General features: G+C 38.2%; 1 protein-coding gene across 1 annotated transcript in view; it reads right to left on the reverse strand.

Moving 5' to 3' along the window:
* CUNH8orf34 (chromosome unknown C8orf34 homolog) overlaps positions 1-11,055 on the reverse strand; it is a 377,142-nt gene extending 366,087 nt beyond the window's left edge. Inside the window, 3 exon segments of the mRNA XM_032848426.1 lie at positions 10,369-10,436; positions 10,439-10,562; positions 10,564-11,055. Coding sequence (XP_032704317.1) covers positions 10,369-10,436; positions 10,439-10,562; positions 10,564-10,698 — 327 coding nt within the window. The 5' untranslated portion in view covers positions 10,699-11,055.
* Positions 11,056-23,187: the final 12,132 nt, after the last annotated feature.

Raw genomic sequence — 23,187 nt, forward strand, 5'->3', positions numbered from 1 at the left:
AAAGAAAGAAAGAAAGAAAGAAAGAAAGAAAGAAAGAAAGAAAGAAAGAAAGAAAGAAGAAAGAAAGAAAGAAAGAAAGGAAGGAAGGAAGAAAGAAAGAAAGAAAGAAATGAATGAAGAAAGAAAGAAAGAATCATCCTACAGAGAGTGATAGGGGAGGCGGGGTCTGTGTGTGCTATTTTAATTGAGGGTGACCCAGCTTTCCTGTCCGAGACAAGAATACGTATTCAGGATTGTTTTCTAATTACATATAATGTCTCCAAATTTAGTGAAAGTATATTTTTGTTACAGCCAATAAACAAGACTTGCCCCCACTGCTGAGCAAAAAACACACACACATACACACACACACACACTTTGTTTGGCCAAGTGCTACTCTCCTTCCTACCTGTGCCACAATGCTTTTTCAGAGATACCAGAGCTACAATATAAAAACGCAGATGCATACTTTGAATTAGTTCTAATTTCAGGGTACTAGAAAGTCATCCTTCAAAACCATCTCTCCACATGGCCTGTCATTGAGTTATCAATATTAATAGAAAAGAGAAGCAGCAGCATCTAACGTGATAGCAGCTAAAATTTACCGGGTGTACATCAAGTGCCAGCTACTGGACTGGGTTCTTTATACCTGGTTTTATCTCATATATTCCTCATAAAGTCCCTCTTGGGTATTATTTTGCAGATGAGGACACTGATGTTCACAGAGATCAGCAAGTAAAGGGCTCAGGGTCAAGCCGAGAGTAAATGCTAAGTTTGAGATATTTCCAAAGATCACCTTCTTCATCCCCTACAACTGTGTCATGTGGCTTCCTCATGCAAATGCACTTGAGAGGTATGCATTAAGCCTTGCACGGTGGTGTGAATTAATTTATCAGGTCCTCCCTTGAAAGCAGATATTAAAAAGGGAAAAATATGACTGAAAGTGAATTAGGTAGTTAAGTACATAATTAAGTTATTCACCATATATAAAGGGTAATTAATGTGATGGGGAATATTTTCTCTAGGTCTTAAAGGAATAAATATGAAGATGCTCTTTGCTTGCTGGTTATGTCTTCAGTGTACTTTTCTCCATAGAAGGAAAAAGAATAAACAAGTCAATGTTTTGTTTATTTCAACAGATATCAATTAAGCCTTGCGTTATAGTCTGTGTTCCACTAGATACTATAGTAGATGCACAATAAAGAATGAGGCAAGACACTCATTTCCTACCTTCAAGAACTAAAGATCTACTTCCTCTTTTTTAAAAAAAAGATTTTATTTATTTATTTGACAGAGATTACAAGTAGGCAGAGAGGCAGGCAGAGAGAGGAGGAAGCAGGCTTCCTGCTGAGCAGAGAGCCCGATGTGGGGCTCGATCCCAGGACCCTGGGATCATGACCTGAGCTGAAGGCAGAGGCTTTAACCCACTGAGCCACCCAGGTGCCCCTAAAGATCTACTTTCAATACCAAACATAATATACGACAAACACCTCTTGTCAGCAGATTATTGATATTCACACCTCCTTCACTGTAGAAGAGCTCTCTGTCTAGCTGGATAGATTGTCCTCTACAACAGGAAGAACCCAGAGGAATGACATAAAAAGCAAGCTCCTGGTTTTAACCAATCACATCAGTCCACTTTTTAAATGTAGGCATGCTAGCCTATAAAATTCCTTCTCAGCACTGCTTGATCTGTGTCCCACAAATTTTGATATGTTGCATCTTCCTTTTAGTTGTTTGATGGATTTATATTTTCCTGAGATTTCTTCTTTTAAGATTGATTGATTGATTGATTGATTTATCAGAGAGACAGAAAGCAAGAGAGAGTACAAGCAGGGGGAGTAGCATAGGGAGAGGGAGAAGCAGGCTCCCTGCTGAGCAAGGAGCCCGAAGGGGGACTAGATTTCAGGACCCTGGGATTACAACCTGAGCTGAAGGCAGATGCTTAACCAACTGAGCCATAGAGATGCCCCCGAGATTTCTTCTTTGACATTATTATTTAGAAGTATGATGCATATTTTCACAGTGTTTTAGAAATTTTCCTGTTTTCTGTTACTGACTTATAGTTCTAGTCCATTGTGATGGAAAGATACGTTGTATGATTTCAACTGAAAGTTGCTTTGTGGTTCAAGGAATGGTCTGTCTTTGTACACATTCCATGCCACTTAGAAAAAAACATGTATTCTGTAGTTGTTGCATAGAATGGTCTACAAATGTTGACCAGGACTTAGTTGACTAAGTCTACATAGTATGGTCTACAAATGCTTATTAACACTAAGGACTGCTATTTTTCTTGGTGGGTTGACTCTTATATTACTATATAATGATAGTTCTTATCTCTGGTATTTTTCTATCCTCTGAAGTCTACTTATCTGGTATTAAAATAGCCACTCCTCCTTTCTTTTGATGTTTGCATATTTTTTCTACACTTTTACTTTTAGCCTGTTTATATCTTTGTATTTTAAGTAAGTTTCTTAAACACAGCATATGGTTGAATCATGTTTTTAATCCACTCTGGCAATCTCTGTCTTTTAATTGGTATACTTAGACCATTTGCATTTAATTTCATTTTGACATATTAGGGCTAAAGTCTGCCATGTTATTTTTTGTTTTCTGTTCTTTGTTTTGTTTTTCTTTTTCCTATTCCTGTGAGTTATTTGGACACATTTCAGAACTCCATTTTAAATTACTAGAGTTTTGAGGACACCTGTGGCTCAGTTGGTTAAGCATCTGTCTTTGGTTCAGGTCATGATACCAGAATCCTGGGATGGAGTCCCATGTGGGGCTACCTGCTCAGCAGGGAGTCTGCTTTTCCATCTCCCTCTGCTCCTCCCTCCTGCTCATGCTCTCTCTGTGTCAAATAAATAAATAAAATCTTTTTTTTAAAATCTACTAATTACTAGAGGTTTTTTTTAAAGATTTTATTTATTTATTTGACACAGAGAGAGAGAGCTCACAAGTAGGCATAGAAGCAGGCAGAGAGAGAGGAGAAAGCAGACTCCCTGCTTAGCAGAGAGGCCGAGATCATGACCTGAGCCAAAGGCAGAGGCTTAACCCTCTGAGCCACCCAGGCACCCCAAATTACTAGAGGTTTTGAGAGCATCTTTTTGTATAGCTTTTCTAGTGATTGCTCTAGGTATGACATTATATATATACTACTTATCCATAGGTACTGTTTTACCAGTATAAGTGAACTACAGAAATCTTACCTCCTTTGCTCCTCTTTCCTCTTTCTTGCTTATAATACAACTGTCTTAAATACTCCTCTACAGAACCACATCTGACACTGTTATAATTTTTGCTTCAACCACCAAACATAATTTAGAAAATTTGAGAAGAAAAATATGTTATATTTAGTCATATTTGCTCTTTTCATGTTCTTTCTTCCTTTCTAATGTTCTAAACTTTTTCTTTTATAATTTTCTCTCTGTTTAAGAGAGCTTCTTTAGCCATATTTTTAGGGTAGACCTGCTGGTGACAAATTTTCTTGATTTTCCTTCTTTTTTTCCCCCCAGAGGTAGAATTTAGTGATTCATCAGTTGCATATAACACCCAGTGTTCATTACATCAAGTGCCCTCCTTAATGCCAATCACCCAATTACCTCATTCCCACCCCCCTCCCCACTTCCCAGAACTCCAAAACCTTCAGTTTGTTTCTTAGAATTCAGCGTCTCTTATGGTACACCAATGTCCACAATACCCAAATTATGATATCCCCTTCATTTCTAAAGGATATTTTCTCTGAGTACAGAACTCTAGGTTCCTATTTTAGCACCTAAAAAAATGTTGTGCTACTGCCTCCTGATATCTACAGGTTTGATGAGAATCTGCTGTCAAATTGTTTTTCCTGTAGAGGTATGGTATTTCATTTCTCTTGCTGCTTTCAAGGTAAATCTTGTCTTTTTTTTTTTTTCAGAAGTTTAATTATAATGTATCTTGGCATGGATTTCATTGGAGGAGTGGCCTCGTTACCATTCAGCAATGGCCCCTTTTCTAGGCCTCCTCTGACATGGCCCCAGTGGGGAAGGAGAGGTATATCTCATTATTGCCAGGGGTAAGAGAAGCCAGGCTTCCCAGATGGTCCCCACTGACACTGGTCTCACATGGTAGGGTTAATGGTGGGGCCACAATGTAAATGTAAAATAAAACCACAATGAGAGATCACACAAATCTATTAGAATGACTAATATTACAAAGACAGATGCTACCAAGTTTTGGTGAGAATGGGGAACAACTTGAACTCTCACACAATGTTCAAATTGTTCATACACTTTTCAAAATTGGTGGCTAATGTCCTAAAAATTAAACCTACACCTACCATGTGGTCCAGCCAAACCAGGCATTTATCCAAGAAAAACAAACAAATACATCTATACAGAATACTACTCAGCAATTAAAAGAAATAAACTATTGATACATGATACAACATGGATGAATTGTAAAACAATTATGTTGAGTGAAAGAAGGTATGTCCCCCCTAAAAAGTACATAGTGTATGGTTTCATTTATACAAAACTCTAGAAAAAGAAAACTATTCTATAGTGACAGAAAGGAGACCAGTTGTTCCCTGGGGAGGTGGAGGGAGTAAGGAAAGGTACAAAGGAGGAATTACAAGGGGCATTCTAGACAACAAGAAGGAGGAAGGGCATATGAAGAGCATGTCCTAACTAAGTCTAAGTATTTTAAGGCACCTTCCAGGGAATTCCAAACATTCCACTACTTATCATTGACTCCATGCCACTTCACCATATATAGGTGCAAAGGAGATATCACTATTCATAATAAAGAGATTCTGTTATAAAGAAGGAGAAACTGTCTCTCTGTCTCAGTACCCTTCCTCTGCTCCAATATTCTTGTGCATTTATTTTTTTAAGATTTTTGTGGATATTTCAATAAAATTTTGGAGGAAAAAGAGGAAAATCCATAGGCTTAGTTGACCAGAATTGTAAATTTTCTTTACTCAAAATTATAGGTTGTTACTTTATTGATTTTCATGTATAAACCACTGATATGATTCTTAACAAAATTCATTGTTTGATGTCTAAGGAAAACTCAATGGGTGAACTATATGTAAGTACTTATTTCCTAGATGTTCTTCTTTATTTTTATTTTTAATATTTTTTTTACTTTGAAATAATGTTAAACTTACAGAAAAAATATATGAACAGCACAAATAACTCCAGATATCCTTCATTCACCTAAAGGCCGCATTCATCTTTTGCAAAACTTTCCCAAGAATGTCCTTCTTAGTGAAAGTATCATTTCTAGGACTATATTTTGCACTCGTCCCATCAGTCTGAAACTTTCCTTAACCTGCAAGACCTTAACATCTTTGAAAACATGAGAAAAGCAGAATTTCCCTATCAGGTTTATCAAATATTTTCTCTTTATTCAGTTCAAGTCATGCATGATTGGCAGAAATATTGAAGAAGCAAAATCATGTTGTTTTAATTGCATCCATTGGAGGCACACATTATTGGTTTTTCCCTTCATTTGAGTTAAGTATTGTCAACCAGCTTTCTTTTCCCTTTGTAATTATAAACAACTACTATGTGGAAAGATACTAGAGATTAGATAAACATCTCATTCTTCCTCCAACTTTCACCTATTATTTTTGGCAACAATTAATGTTTCTTGCCGGAATTATTGCTAAATACTTGCCAAATAGTGATTTTCTAATTCCATCTCCCATTCTACTCTTATTAATTGGTATTCTACTATAAGGTAAATCTTTCTCCTCTCCCCATAAGTTGAATATACTCATGTATCCCATTATATTGTAGTGTAATAAAATAGTCCTATTTTATAAGTAAGACAAAATGTTACTCTCATACTTTGAGTCTCAAATTGTCCCAGATTTAGTTAGCGGACCCACTTCAAGCTTTTGACATATTCCTATAATTCTTAGACAATCTCCTTGGTTCTTGACACAATATGGTACAGGTTCATCTTGTACTTTCCCAGACCCAAGTCTAGAATCAACCATTTCTCCAAGGATACCTGCCTCAACCTGATGGAGAATGGTATGTAAAATGTGGTCACTAGGTGTGCTCATTGCTATTGAAGTGTTGCTATTCCCAGGCAACCATGTATCTACTTATGTATATATTAATACATATAAATCTATACTTATTTCTATTACATTTATATCTATTTCTATTCATGAAGTCATGAGATACACCAATACCTCCAATTTCAATCGAACACCACAGAGTTCATTCTACATGTTTTCCTTTTTATATTTATGACTCCCATTTCTAATAGCAAGAGAGCTGTCTTGCATTATTTTCAATATATTTACTTATTCTCTCAATAGCCCCCTACCTCATATGTAACAAATCTCCTGATCCTGCCAGGCCACTGCCTGGTGATCTTCAGGCCAAGTGGAATTCAAGGTTGCAGATGTGGCTGGAAAGTGTGGGGCAGGGTACCAGAGAAAAACAAGCTGCGCAGTAGTATGAATGAAGCAGGCTGATGGTTGACCACCTGTTTGACATGAGTTCACCTCATAACATATATGTCAAACTGGTTAACATGAATTTAGCCCATGTGAGTAGAGGTACTGTGAAGTAAACAGAGGTGATAAAGTGGTTCCATTCTACTTGGAGTGGGTCAGACTACATTTGGAGAAATGTAGTGAATTTCGTTTGCCACATCTCCAATACACAGAGATCTAATATTCTCTAAGATTTAATGGGGACTCCATTATCCTGTCTTTTAATAGTTTAGGATTTCACTCATTTCTAAACCAGGATATATGACTGCCCTAAGCACCCTTCTAACAAATATAATTCAAATAATTATTCTGTTTCTTTCATGGAAATGGGAGAAACTGAAAAGTATATACTTATCTATGTTGAAAATAAGGAACTTATTGTAGCATTCCACATCATATAATTTCTTGGGAATGAAGTTTAACTGCTTACAATATAGATGAAATAGATCACTTGATCCCCATAAACAGATATATGCCAGTTAATTATTCAGTTTAAGAATTTTTGACTGTCAGGTCCTTCAACTATTAAGTGGTTGGCTGAGATAAGTCTTGTGTTTGCACCATGAATCTTGCTGCAAATATCTGTGCTGCAAAATACAGTACTTTGGTGGAAGCCAAACCATTTCACATCTTGCAATTAAGTAAATCATTACATGTGGAAATCTATATTAAATAGGATTACAGTTCTAATTTATTAAAGTGATGCCCAGCATTCCTTATAGGTTGATGCCTCGGCTCTTCACTACTCACCCATCCTGAATAAGCCAATGAGAATACTAAAAGTATTCCATTTTACAAAAATTTCAAAGAGGTTGTAGAGTATAAGTCATTATTACCTTATCCACCTTACATCTTTATAGTATTTGATTAAAATATCATTACCCAAGACTCTAATGCAATGATTTCTAGGCATGGTTTTTTAATGCCTCAAAGCATGTTAAATCACTTAAAGGCAATATAAATTTATACTCTTAAATCACCTGGAAACAAGATAAATTTTCATATAGAATAGTTTTTAAAATACAGCACTGTGTACAGTTTTATAAGCTTCTCACATGATAAAATGTTATAAAAAAGGAAATAAGCTAAGAAATAAACCAAGTAACTAAATTAGGTAATTAAGCTATATAGGTAAAAGCAGCAGGATACAGGTATTCTCAACCAGTATATGTTACCTTTACTTTTTTTTTTTAAAGATTTTATTTATTTATTTGACAGAGAGAGATCACAAGTAGGTAGATAGGTAGGCAGAGAGAGAGAGGAGAAAGCAGGCTCCCTGCCAAGCAGAGAGCCTGATGCGGGACTCAATCCCAGGACCCTGAAATCATGACCTGAGCTGAAGTCAGAGGCTCAACCCACTTAGCCATCCAGGCACCCCACCTTTACTTTTTGTTTTAAACAATATTCATGTGATTCTTTAAAGCGCCTTACTCCAGAAAGTTTTCACAAAACCTTCCTACCTTACAAAATATGTAAAGGGAACATATTACCAGGTCTTGTATATTCTCAAAACTAAAGTAAGCTGATGTCACCAATTCCAAGGCCACAGCACACGCACACACACACAAAATCCCAACACAGAACAGATAACAAAACTTGGGAGTTACCTATTTCAATCTGTGATAGGTAAGAGATTTTAATTTATATATTGTTTCTTAAAATGTAGTCCAGGAATTAAATATGTAATGATCATTTTTGCCACTTCTTACTAAATTCATGTTTCTGGGATGCTCCTTGATTGATCTCCTAAAGTAGTTCTTATGAGAACCATTGACCAAAGTCCTGGAAGCTTTGAGGAGAATGCCAGAACAACAATATCCATTTTACATTAGTTTCACTGGTTTTCTAGCATGAGGAGAGGGGGCTACAAGCTAATGATATTTCCTAATTTTGAGAAGTATGTAGAATTCTATTAAAAACGTAGCTCTCTTATGATCAAAATTGTTGCATACGAACCTGCTTTTAGCAGAAGGTACCTATTTTCTCCCTTCAATTATTTAAAGTGCATCTCAATCCTCAAAAATTAACTACTCATCACTGCAATCCAAGCTCATGGGGATGTAAGTAATATGTTTCCCCTGTAAAAATCAATAAAATACACAGCATATAATTTTGTCATTGTTTGATTTTTGGTGAGGAGGTCATATGATTTTATAAGACAATTCTGCCATAATTTAAAATTCATCAATGCAGAATTATCAAGTGAGCTAGTTTTTTTTTTAATGAGCACTTGATAAAAATCAAGTTGGATTTATTTCCTAGTTATGTAGAAAGTTTACATATATGCCCAACTCTATTATTATCGCTTGGAGAGAGTCTCTTAAATTTTAAAATAAGTTAATAAATCTACTAAAAGAATTGCCTTGTTCTCCCTGGTAAATTGTATTTTATATTCTAGGGGAGCAGACACAATCTCAAAGTATTTCTTTTAATGTTTCTTTTGACACAACGAATACACTGTGTCACAAAGTGTTATTATGCTTCAGCTTTTAATAGATAGAATTATGTATAGTCTCTAACCATTAGACTAAAGAAAAACAATCTAGTCGCGCCAGTAATTCTACATTGCTTTTATATATAGACTTCCTCTGGTAACACTTTGGGATGAAAGAAGAATCAAGGCATGCATTATAGGACTTTATGACTCTATACAACAATGAGTTTCAGTTGAAACAATGGCCGTATCTCTTTAGATAGTACAACATTAACTTAAAGTTGGGCAGAAAAACTTAAAATCTTGCAAATCTTAGTTATCTGAAACCCATCCTTCCCATATCTGATCACATCCCTCTTCGCCTCTCCCTTTTCTACTACGGCATTATTTCGCCTTGTTTTTTTTCTCTGCAGTTATTCTCTTTTCAGTACTAGGAAAACAGCTCGGTTCTCTATCTCTGCCCCTTGAGCGTTCCAGCCTTATTCCGACGCCGCGGACACATAAACCCTCGATGAGGAGCATAACTGCTTTTTTTGCTGGGTATGGGGGATCTTGACCCTCCCACGTCCGATCGTCTCCTATCAGTGCCCAGCTGGACGGCTGAACCGGAATGGGAAAGGATAGTGGGCGTCCCTCCCCACAGGCACCAGCATCTGCCCAGCGCCCTGGCTACCCGCGGGACGCTTTGCCAGCGCCGGGTTCAGTCTCGCGTCCTTTTTCTCACGTCCTCCCGCTCTTCCTTTCTCCTACTGTATTTCTGTCATCAATTCTTTGATGGCGAGAGGAAGCAGCTCAGAGCTACATGTCTTTTCTCATAAATTCGTGTATGCTTTTCCTGAATCTTTCTCCGCCCCTTTCTCTACCTAACACATGTAGGGTCTGCAATGCAAAGACTCCTTTCATCCAGACATCAATGTCAGCGTCTCAGTTTGACAATTTCATTCAACGCGCCAGCACCTACCGAAGCTTACTCTTTACCAGTTCAGTTTTCTCCCAGTTAACCATATTCCTTCCCATTGCTAAGCGACTCCAGCTTTCTGGGTTCTACTACTGACCACATTCCCCCCCCCCCCAACCAAAAAAAAAAAAAAAATCCAACACGCAATACAGTGTAAATTCCAGGAAGAAAGTGTGCATGTGTATAACAGTCTAAGTGTGTGCATCTATCCGTCTCAGCCTGTCCCGTGTCCTGTGCATGAGGCTGCGAGATGCAGGACATTCAAACCACTCAAACTTCCCGTGCCAGACTAAGGCTTGGCCCTCTCCTGCTCACCTGTCTGCGCCCAGGTAACCAGCGAGGTGCCCGCTCGGCGGCGTTCCAGGACACCTGGACTGGCCAAAGCGAATGCCACACGTCCGCCTCCTCCCGCGCATTTTTTCACTACCCCTCCTTCCTCTGGGTGTTCTGAACCCCTTCCCCCAAACACAAAGGGGACCGCCCTCATCCACAGCGCCTTACCTCAAACAGGGGACCTATCTTGTTCTTCTCCAGGTAAGCCTGGATCCGGGATTGCTGATGAGACGCCATGGAGAGACAGATGGGGCCGGGGAGAGTGCAGGAAAATAGCGCGGCCGTGCGCCTCGGCCAGGGGACAGCCCTCCTTTTTCCCCCGGACTGGAGCCGGGACAGGAGCTTCGGAGCCTCGGCTCCCCCCGCGCGGCGGGCAGAGCCCGGGCCGCGGGCGTGGGCTGCAGCCCCGGGAGCCGAGAGCGCGTGGGGCGCCGAGAGCCGGAAGCCCGGGCGCGGCGCCGCCAACTCAGTCAACTCCGAGGCGAGGGGAGAACTCATTCATCGCGTTTCCCTCCTCGCGCCCACCTCCGCCGCTCTCCGCTGCCCGCCGCGCCAGGGGAAATTCTAGGCAGAGGTTGCAGGTTCCTCTCTCCTCTGGGCGGCAGCAGCAGGAACCAGGAGGCGGGTTCTGCTCCGCCTGGCGCGGCGCGGGGGGCGCCCTCGGGCGGTCAGGGGGCCGCGGGGCTCGAACTCGCCGCGAGCGTGCGTGTGCGTGCGTGTGTGTCCGCGCGCCCGACTGTGTGCGTCCTCTCTCCCGGGTTACGGGAACAAACAGCCTGGGCTTCTCCCGGGGCTGTGCTCGCCCTGCCCGCCGCTCCCTAGCGACAGCGCCGCTCAAAAAGCCAATGGTGAAGGTGCTTCTTTCAAAGTGCTCATAAATCTGGTGCTTGTTGGCTACTCTTGGCAGCTACAAATGCTGTTGGAAAAGGGTCGTCCCCGGCGCCCCCTGTGAACTTGTCCTCGGGCACCTCGTGCTCTGCGCCCGCGAGCTCAGAATCCGAGAAAGGCAGAGTTATGAGAAGGCGCGTGGGTCTGAGGGGGGGCCGCTAAAATGAGGTTGCTTTCTTTGAGAATGTCTGGCTTGGCCTGGAGCAAGTCAACGCGCAGCTAGAGGCTGAGAACCCAGCTGCAGACTCCCCAAGTGTACACACCCAAAGGTTGTACTTCAGCTTTTGACAGGAAGAAGGGGTAAAATAGTGAGCCAGCCCTCGGTTCCAAACTGGAATTGCTGATTCACATATAATTATGTGGATTACAATCCACATGTCTTTGTGCTTATATGTCTGTAGATATACACCAGATGCTACCACTCTATTCCACTTAAAAATGTTTCCTCTAGACACTTCAGGAGATCCTCAAGCTTAGTCAATACCTTTCTTACCATGCGGGGATTTCCCGAGCTGAAGATCGACAAACCGCAGAGGTTTCTTCACAGAGCTCTCTTGAGAAACTCTTGAGGTCTCCAAAGACGATTTCCGTGGCTTCTAACCATGAAGTGCTACCAAAGTTAAGATATGTGTTGGTAAATATGAAGGTTTAGAATGAAATGAATAGTTGTACCTAAAGCAGACTGCCGCATTATAGGTTTATTTTTCTTTCTCACTGTGTTCTGGATTTCTGTAATTCATAACTCCTTTATTGGTATCAATGTTTTGTTTTGGTTTGGTTTTTCCTTCCGTAGGACTGCTTAAACAGATCTACTTATGTGGAAACATAAGAAATCTGCCAGAATACCTAAGAGCTTATCCATCACTGACAACTTGAATCACACATGATTTGGGATGAAATGATCCCTCAGTTATTACTTTTACAATCCGAGGTGGGTCATCTGCCCAGAGGGAATTAATTGAATAGCACTGAGGTGCATAGGGTTGTCATGTATTTTCCATTATGGATCAAAAGCATACTTATATATTTTTAAAGATGTTCAGGAGAAATTAAATATACATACTGAATATCAACATTTTTATTTGCTAGAGGGTATGGTGTATCTATGACCCAACTAAAAATTCAAGTACTTTTGATACCACATTGTCCTGGAGAATCAGAGTGATAACTTCTTCCAAAAGACATGAGGAAGGTGCTTCTTTAAATCAGATAATGAACATACACAGTCTTCATCAAACTCAGAGCCACTACACCTTGGGCCTTAAATAGAAGAAACAAAGATTTACTCGCAAAACACACATATTAAAGAAAGAATCATGAAGATATATACATTATGCATGTTAAAACACAGAACATCCCAAAATTACATTTTTAAAATTAAGAAACTATTTCAGAAGTTTTTCAAGGCCAACTTTACATGCCACCTCCTTTACCAAGCATTTCTTGGTTCCCTCCACGGATTCCCAAACTTGACTTGATTATTACAATAAATATTTATTCCACAGTCTCTCCATGGCAGATGTTACGTTAGGGCTGAGGATTCAAAGGTGAAAAGCCTTGTCTTTGCTCTTCGGTGTTCAGTCTTGTCGAGGCAATTGGCATATATACAGATATGATATTTGAATGCATTGTGCTAATATAGTTATATAAAACATGTTGTGCACATACTGATGATGGAAAAATTACCTTTACCAAGATTCTCGAGGAATTCTCCACAGAGAAGGTGGTGTTTGAGCAAAGTCTTAAAGGAAGACTAAAATTTTTAAGTTTTCCAGATGGGATTGGTGGGGTGTGGATGGGGGCAATGTTTCAGGCTTTGTCATTAAAAAGTAGCATTTGCAAAGACACAGAGCACAAAACAGGCTGGTGGTTAAAGACATGTAGGGTTTACATGGAGGAAGACTGTTGTTTGAGGTTAAAATGTAAGCAGAGTTCAACTCATTAATAAATCTTAAATGCCTTATTAAGACATGTAGACTTACATCTTCTGCACAATGAGAATCAACTAAAGAATTTTGAGCCAAGGAGTGTTGTGGTGAGGTATAAGTCTTGGGAAGATTGCTCTGGTTACAACATTCATGATAGATTAAAAAGAATGATATTGAGATAGAAAGCCAATTTGGTTTGCAGAATCCATAAGCAATCAGGAGACCCAAACTTAGGATTAGGGATATGGGGATGGAGACAATGGAATGTATCCAAGAAATACTTAAAGACTAATTTGTTGATGAACTATACATAGGATGAAGTTGGAAGAGAGAATCAAAGATAATCCTCTAATTTCTGCAATGAAGCTAAGAGATTATAAATTATTTGCCCAAGTCACCCAATGAGTAGTTGATAGGGTTTTGATTCAGGTTTTTCTAACTTCAAAGCAGACACTATTTCCATTCTCTGCCCTGTACCCTGAAAAGTAGTTAAGAATTTAGTTTGCAGATATCAGTGTCCCTTAGTGAAAAGAGAACCTAGTAGGTACTCAATAAATAACAGCTGAATGAGTAAACTAAGTTTTGGTAGACCTAGTCAATCTAGTTATATTCTTTCAGGCTAAACTTTATCTCAAACACATGTCATTTACATTTGGTTTTGTTCCATTTAATTGTATGCATATCCTGATCCCTTTTTTGAGTTGCAAACCCACTAAAATCATTAACTGTATCTTAATAATTCTCTTATACTTAATAGCTTGTAACATAGTATTTTTTCATACAGTAGGTTCTTTATAAATACATCTTTAATTAGCGTCCTGTTGCTATACATTTAAAGAATTTATTTCATTTAGTCCCTTTAAGATTAGCCGAAAAACATCCATTGTCTTAGATTGAATTTACAACTTTCTTATGTACACATAATATGGTGCTTTTATGATCCCTTTCCTTTTTTTGGCTTGAGTACAGCATGAAAAGGCCATTTTCAGTGAGATTGTTTTGACCTCATTGTGTTATAGGAGTGCCTGTCAGCATAATTTACAAATATACTGAATCCAGTTTATAGAATGTACTAAAGCTCTTGTCTAACTCTGTTTGTAAGATACCTTGCACTACTCCTTAAACAAATGATTTTTGATGAGACAAGAGAACAATGGTGAAAGCCCATTGACCTAATTAGGAAGTATTAGCAATGTAATCCCTTGAAGTTTATTAAATAACAAAATCAACAGGCAGAGAAATTTATACAAGTTGCATATGTGCCCCTTTCTTGTATCTCTTTCACTTTTCTACTTTATAACAAACAGGTACAAATATCTTCACAGAGAATCCAGGACTTTTATTTTTGAGCTATTGGGTGGAAAGGTTGTCTCCAAGACTGAAATAAAGGAGGTTCTAGAAGAGATGAAGCAGTACAGTGGGGACATGGAATTGTCCTGAGTGACAGACTTTCCAAATGTATTTAGATTTCCAAGTCTGAATTGCCAAAAATGAATGATAATTATGGTATAAACCACATTCAACTGTTACATAGTGGGATACTCTGTATATGTAAACCTTCTCTCTCTCTCTCTCTCTCTCTCTATATATATATATGTTTGTTACATAGTGGGATACTCTGTATATGTATATATAGAGAGAAGGTTTATATATACAGAGTATCCCACTATGTAACAGTTGAATATATATATATATATATGTATATGTATACATATATATATCTCAGGAAGCGATTCAGATGATGCCTAGGTACATTTTAATGCTAATGAAAGAATATTTATTATCATTATATATATTATAGTATGTAATATGAAGATACAATGTTATGAAGTACTAATTTCAACATAGTTATGTTGTTATGAAGATACTAATTTCAACATAGTGTTAGATGTGTGATTAGCATGAGACCTCATATCTGTGTATTTGTGAAGGGTCATTTAAGTGTCCCGTGATTTTGATTATCTCTTCAGTAGCTCCTCAGGAAATTTTAGAATGTGTTTTCTTGTTTACTCAGCCAGTAGTTCAAATTCAGCTGAAAGGGCAGGACTTTTTCGGGAGCCTATCAAGCATGATCATTGAGAATACTGACCTTGGAGTTCTAACATGGGATAGAATTTAGGCTTTGCTACTTACTGACCATGTAATTTTCACAAGCTTCTTAGCCTCTCTGTCCTCAGTATCCTCATTTCTGAACTGGAGATAAATAGTACTTAGTTCATCAGTTTATCATGAAGATTACATGAGTTAACACAGGAAGCACTTAATGTAAATCCAGACACATAGTAAAGATTCAATAAAGGGTACTGCTAATATTGTTACTATTGTCACCATATCATCAACATTATCTCCATCATTATTATCAATTCCCTGAGACTTAGACTTGCAAAATTCACATCAACTGTATTGAAACAATTACCTGAAGATATCACAGGTAGAAGGGATATCTTGCTAATCAAAGCATTGGAACAGGGTATTATAGTCCCCTTAATTAAAAGAAGGTATTCTAGATGCAAAAAGAGAGCTGTAGGATAAGTGTAGATTATAATATAAAATGATCTACTCAATTGTTTACATAAAACAATTATAATAAGGGAAGAAAAATTCGAAGCCTAGAAAATGGGAGGCAATAGGAATTGTGGGTGATTATTTAGGCCTGTCTACAAGACAGAAAGCTATGAGACCCAGCACATATGAGTAATCTGTCCATTAAGGGGATGATGGTGGTCAGAGAGTTTCCTTCATTTCAGCCTGAAATACCTCTCACAACTAATGCAAATGATGAGTACATATATAGCACTTACTGTGTACCAGGTACTGTTTCAAGCTCTTTATCCACTGCCCTGACTCATTTAATTCTCAAAACAATGTCATAAAGTAGACACTACTATTACTCCCATTTTTTTCAGATGAGGAGACCGAGGCACACAGAAGGTAAGTAACTTGTAGAAGGTCACAGCTAGTAAGTAGCAGAGTCCATATTTAAATACAACTATTCTGCCTCCCAAAGCCTCGACTACCAAAGTTCCAGGCATAACACTTCCCTTTTCATTTTGGCCAAGAGGCATTTTTTTAAAGATTTTTTTTTTTTTTTAATTTTAGAGAGAGAGAGAGAGGTTGAGAGTGAGTGTGTGTGTGTGTGTGTGTGTGCGTGCACACTCACGAGCCAGGGAGGGGGCAGGAGAGGGAGAGAGAGAGAGTCCTCAGGCTGACTCCCCACTGAACACGGAGCCCCACACGGGTCTCAGTCTCACGGTCCTCAATCTAGCCCTTGAGCTGAACTCAAGAGTCAGACACTTAACTGATTGAGCCACCCAGGCGCTCCTTGCCAGAGAGGTGTTTTGATGACTAATTTTATTTCCCTAGTGTGTTTATATGGAAAAAGAGGTAGTATAAGGAAAGATAGCAATGGTAATTTTCTGGCTGCATACTAAATGAATACACTGACAAACTGGCTTGTATGTGTCTCTCGTGCTTTTGAGTAATGATAATCACATTGGGACTGATTCTAACCGCACTAATTACTATCACTTAACCAGACCTACAGAACTCAAGTGATGCCGCCAGTTTATAAAGCCCGGCCATCCAGCTTTCTCAAGTGACATTTCTCTGTCTTTAATCTCCACTTCTAAATATTAGGTTTTAATATTTAATTTTTAGTATGCAGCATATTTATGAGCAATTATCATCTGAAACACTTTATGTCAATATCTTTTTATCACTTGTTTATTTGGATTACATTATGAATCACTTAAAGGAAATCTACAGATATCAAACAGTGTAGATAACTTTCATATTAATCATCAATAAACTGTTAACTCTGACACACTTTCTGCTTGTAATTTCCAAAACGATGCTCTCTTGATTTTTCATCCTAATTAGTGAGAGTGTTTGTTAGGAATAAAACAAAAACAAAAACAAAAACTTCAACAATGAAAAATGTTACAGAGTACTATAACATGATACTGAATTTATTGAAAAGAAGGAGAAAATAAGAGCAACTAAGCAAACAAAAGATGACTTGGGAAGGAGAAACAATTCTACTTGTACACCCTGGGGAACAAGGCACTCTCCCTAGAACAGGATCACACCCATCTAGCTCTCAAGGAGTAAGTAACATGGGACCTAGTTCTCAAACATGCATCTCTGGAAATGCCAACTAACTCTCAGTCATGCAGCCTATCTCAACAACCCCAGCACTAAACGTTAAAGGTACATTTTACCAGAATTAGTGAAACTGTCACCAGCTAGACCCCAAGACCTGACCTTTACAGCCCACTTGCTTATATTTACCAACATTTGTCCCTCGTTTTTCCTGAAGTTCTTCTTTCTAGCTTATCTCTTAACTCAGGCAAATGAAAACCAAAACCACCCCTCAAGTGATTAGCGATGCCCTTAACAAGACCTCCAGGGTCCCAGACCACCCAGATGAGTTTGAGCCTAAACCCTGACTCATACCTGCTCAGAGGGACTATGGAGTGACCTCTAGAATGACAGCTAATTTACCTCATTCTAATACTAAAATCTGCCAAAGGAGGAGCACAAGCCTCATTTACATAACAGAATGTATGCATAGGCATGTTTCCTTTTTTTTTTTTTTTTAAGATTTTATTTATTCATTTGACAGAGAGAGAGAGAGTAAGAGAGGGAATACAGCAGGGGGAGTGGAAGAAGGAGAAGCAGGCTTCCCATAGAGCAGGAGCCCACTCTATCCCAGGACCTTGGGATCAAAACCAGAAGTGAAGGCAGACACTTAATGACTGAGCCACCCAGGTGCCCCGGCATGTTTCCTTTCCTTCCTCCTTATGCCTGCCTCTATGTTTGATCCTAATGCTCCCCTGCCTAAGTATTCATCCTAACCCTAAACAAAAAGAACCTATTAACTCTTGCTCAGGGAGTCATAGCTATGGAAGTCATTCCCTGTGATCTCCTTACTTGTGAATAAAGTTTACTTCATGTGATAATTCCACCTGGTTTATCCGTGACTCACCAGGGAGTGAACTCACATTGCTTGGGTTACAGACCCACCATCGCCTAGAGTGGATTTAAATTGGAAAAAAAAAAAAAGATGACAATTTTTTTTGCTAAAATACTCTCCTTCCAAAGCAAATGTTGACCCATTTCCTATAGATAATACCCCGCCTCCAGTCCTCCAGATGGTTTTGGTCCCGAGAGAGAATTTTGTGATGTCTACGGATACCGCTAAGCTTCCACAAACAGGATCACACTGACTGTCTAGATATCTAACACAAAAGATTTATGATAAGGTCATGAGGAACAGCAGCTAAACCTACTAATTTTGCCTGGGAGGATTAGGAAATTAAAAACTGAATGAATGAATGAATGAACAAATGAAAGAATAAATGAATTTTAAAAAGGAAGAATAGGGACCCCTGGGTAGCTCAGTCAGTTAAACACCAGACTCTTGATATCAGCTCAGGCTATGATCTCAGGGTCCTGGGATCCAAGTCAGGCTCTGTGTTCACTGCGAGTCTGCTTGTGGATTCTCTATCTCCATCTCTCCCTCTTCCCTCACTACAAATAAAATCAATCAATAAATAAAATCTTTAGTAAATAAATAAAAGAATAAAATGTTGGTAATTCATTAGGTAACCATGAAGCATATCTAATAACCAGGTCCTCAATCTCTTTATGTTTAAATCCCCTTTTTACACGCATAATAACATCCGATTGATTTTGTTCAAGATTCTAAGTATTTGTAAGTACTTAAATATTGTGTTTCAGTCAGATAGCAACACTGATTTGCCTTTATGTATTTTTTAGCCTCTTCAATTTGCCACTTTCTTTGTTTCTCACTTTTGTCTTTTACTTTTTTTTCTTCTTAAAGCATGTTGTTCATCTTCCAGTGCAGGCCTGAAACAACTGTCAGTGGTCGAAGAAAAACCAATTGACTACAACTGATGACAAATGTTTTCTGCTACATCTGTTTCTAAAATATTTTTTCAGATCCCTTTGTCTGTAAATGCATGCCACTGACAGTCATATTCCTAGACATATTTTATTATCAAACCACTGCCAGAGAACCCAAGATTTCCTATACCTTGGGAAAATTATTCCTTACTCTCAGCATATACTGATTCATGTAATCTGTTTTGCTCAAAAAAAGATTGTCAGAAGAAGAAAATTTTTCTCCTTTTCATTTCATTATCTTTTTTTTTCATTTCATTATCTTTAATGAAACGGCATTATAGCAAAAACTTGGAGTCTTAATGAAGCAATGACAATAAGAATATTTCAGAATTCAAACAGACAACAAAGATATAAGTCAAACCATCTACATTTCACTGATACTTCATTTCAAAATAGTCTCCCTCCAGTAAAAAGTTACAATTAGGTAGTAAAAGACAGGCAGCTTATAAAATGAAAATATGCGAGACTAAATTTTATAATATGAGTCCTATCTCTCCCCAGAGTAAATGGTCTCTCTCTGTATTTGTTCAGTATTTTAATTACTACCTACAAGTTTTGGGGGGGGGTTTGGTTTTGTTGTGGTGGTTTTGTTTGGGTTGTTTGTTTGTTTTTGCTATGTATAAGTTTAAGTATCTTTTGACATTTTTTGTTTCCTTTAGAGTGCCCATTTCTCAAAGGTAGTTAAAGTGGCTTTGATGTCAAACCTGAGGTTAAACTATGGGTCAGCTATATACTGACAACTGTGTGACCTTGATCACCTGTCATTATCACCATGCATTTTACATATGAGGAAACCAAGGCCAAAAGCTGTTTGATAACATATACTAGTTGACGGAAAAGTCAAAATACAAATCTAAGTCTATCTTATTCCAAAGCATGTGCTCTTTCATTTTATTTCTCAGCATCAGTTTCAATTATAGTTGAATGCTTTGAATACCCATTAACACCTCAATTATCTCTTGTTTTTGTAACATTTTTATTTTCAAAGCTATTTCTATCTGGAAGAATATCCATTAAGTGCACTTGGGTGGCTCAGTCAGATAAGTGTCTGCCTTCAGCTCAGGTCATGATCTCAGGGTCCTGGGATGGAGCCCTGAATAAAATCTCTCTGCTCAGCAGAGAGTCTGATTCTACCTCTCCCTCTGATCCTCTCCCCACTTGTGCTCACTCCCTCTCGCTCTCTGTCTCAAATAAATAAGCAAAATCTTTAGGAAAATATCTTTTAATGTACTTGTAATGCAACTGATCAACTCATATTTTTCAACAACAGGAAGAAATATGAGTTTGAACATTGTAATATAATTTTTTGGTAATTTCTCACTACATGTTTTAGAATAAAAGAGGCCATATTGGAGAATGTTTAAAAAATATGGGCTTGGAGTTAGACTTTGCATTGTTTATATTTTTTTTTAATTTTCTTCATATTATGGTATTTTTGTCATCTTAAAAACCTTTCAGGCTGGGGTGAGCGGCCCAACTCTGGGCTAGCCCATTCATTTCCAGGTAACAAAGAGCTCAGCCTCTCAGCAGAAGCTTGCTTTTGATATGCAAACTAACCAGTTGGGAGCCGGACCTTCTCAGTCTGGCACGTACCCCCAGGAGGCAGTATGCCTCTGCCTTAATCATCCAAAGGCCAGCTACCAGTCATCTAAGGACCCTCAGTATAACTCAGAGCCCAAGGAAATTATTGAAACTGGCCGATCCTAAACCGTTCACATGGCCCTGCCTTGACTTCTCCTTGGAAACCTCCATAAATATTCTAGCCTTGGTTTTCCCTTTGCTCTTCCTTTCTGCCTCCTCTCCACCCTAAGGCATCCATCCCCATGTGGTCCCGTGTGGTCTGCCTGCCTCTAGTCTTGAGGACTTGTGTGTATAATCATCTTTGTTTTCCTGAGCCTCCCCTCTGTCTGCACCTGTGGACACATCCGACCCACCATCTCATAAAAGAACACCGAGCAGACTTCCATGGATTTGAATCCTGGTTCTAGTAGATTTTAAGCCTCATCTGCCTCAGACATACAATCAACAATACTAATAGACCTTTATTGTAGGGTTGTTGTGAGGTTCCCTGAGAATGTCAAGCACTTAGCACACTGCCTTGCCAAGGAGTAAGTACTCAGTAATATCAACTGTATTATTCTTGATTATGCTGGGAAATATCTCAGAGATAATCCATATTTCCCTCTCTTTCTTTTTACATTTTAAAGGTAAGCAATGACTAGCCAAAAAAACTAAACTGATTTTTTCTCATTAATCTTAGGCCTTAGTCTCTAATATCTCCCATTTCATCATTCTGCTCCTTATGAAGAATTAAGAGATTCAAAGTGATATATGTGTATTGGTCAGAATTTAATATTTTAACAGATTTTAAATGCCAATATTAAAAACAAAAAGGAAGGAATATAGATTAAAAAAAAAAACCCAACTTGGATGCTATTGTTGACAGTTTAATATATTTAAATTTTTACTAGATGACACATATTCATTACCAAACTCAAAGAAAAATTAACATAACATAAGCTGCCTAGCCCTGGTTTAAAACAATATATAGTATTCCCTTGTGTCATAAGACGTATGTAGATCATTTAATACCCAACACTGATGAATTTGATTTTTGTTGTACGTGAATTATATAAAAACAACTGACAGAAAGTTAGGGTGGGGTTTTTTTTTAGTTTTTTTTTTTTTAATGAACTTTTTCCTCCAGCCAAAGCTTTGAGATCCAACTATATTAATGAACTCTTGACTGTGTGATAATCCTACATGTAAGTTGATATATATATATTCTAAAAAGAATAAGCTTTATATTTTAACAAGAAACCTCCACAAACTTTCATGCTGTTAATTCCCAAGACCATGTTTCAGGCCCAGACCAGTCTTCTATACTCTTTTTGGTTCCTGGAAGAGGCATGAGACCCATCTGCTCTCTTTCCTTCATATTGCTAATAATCACAACTTCTCTTTCTCCCTTTTAGTTGTTCCCAGTCAGTAGTTATAGGACAGTGTTTGATTTCCTCCAACTCACTCCTTCCTTACTGCTTCTAAGAAGAAAAGAAACAAGCTCTTTTATTTTACCACTAGTTGCCACTAGTTGTAAGAAAGTAAGAAAAAAAAAAAAAATTGGAGAGAAACACAGCCTAAAAAAAAATAATAACATCTAACCACTTCTTTTCAGCATTGTATTAGAAGTTCTAGCAGCATAATTAGAAAAGAAAATGAGAGAAAATTTATCCTAATCGGAAAACAAGGAACAAAAACTATATTTGTAGATGACAGATCTTATACATGTAGAATCTCAAGGAATCCATTTAAAAAAAAAATCTATGAAATAAATAAATTAATTTATCAGCTAGATTGCAAGATTGAGGCTCAACAAACAGAAACCAATTGTATTTCCATATATTTTCAATAAACAACTCAAAAACGGATGAATACAACAACTATAACAGCATCAAAAAGAGTAAAACATAAATATATTTAATTTAAAAAAGTGTAAAACATATTCTGAAAATTGTAAAAAATTTTGAAAGAAATTAAAGATGGACTAAATAAAATGAAAGATATCTTGTCTTCATAAATCAGAAGACTTAATACTGTTAAAATAGTAATCCTCCTCAACTGATCTCCAGATTTAGGACAATTCCCATCAGTATTCCAACTGGCTTCTTTTTAAAAATTGGCATGCTGATCTTAAAATTCATACGGAAATGCAAGAAACCTAGAATAACAAAAACAATCTTGAAAAAAAAGAAGAGCAACCTGGGAAGGTACACTTTATGAATTCAAAACTTACTACAAAGCTCTGCAACAGTCAAAACAGTGTGAAAGGGGCTCCTGCGTGTCTCAGTCTGTTAAGCATCCAAGTCTTGATTTCAGCTCAGGTCCTGATCTCAGGATCTGAAGTTGACACCCATGTTGGGTTCTATACTAAGCATGGAGCCTGCTTAAGACTCTCCCCCTCCACTTGTGCTCTCTCTCTCTAATAGAAGAAGAAGAAGAAGGAGAAGAAGAAGGAGGAGGAGGAGGAGGAGGAGGAGGAGGAGGAGAAGGAGGAGGAGAAGAAGAAAAAGAAGAAGAAGAAGGAGAGGAGAAGGAGAAGGAGAAAGAGAAGGAGAAATTAATTTTAAAAAACTTGTAAGAAGTGGCACCTGGGTGGCTCAGTTGGTTAAGTATCTGCCTTAGGCTCAGGTCATGATCTCGGGGTCCTGGGATTGAGCCCCAGGTCCAGCACCCTGCTCAAAGG

This window comes from Lontra canadensis, unplaced genomic scaffold, assembly GCF_010015895.1.
Source record: "Lontra canadensis isolate GAN:19392208 unplaced genomic scaffold, GSC_riverotter_1.0 scaffold203, whole genome shotgun sequence".
Taxonomy (NCBI): domain Eukaryota; kingdom Metazoa; phylum Chordata; class Mammalia; order Carnivora; family Mustelidae; genus Lontra; species Lontra canadensis.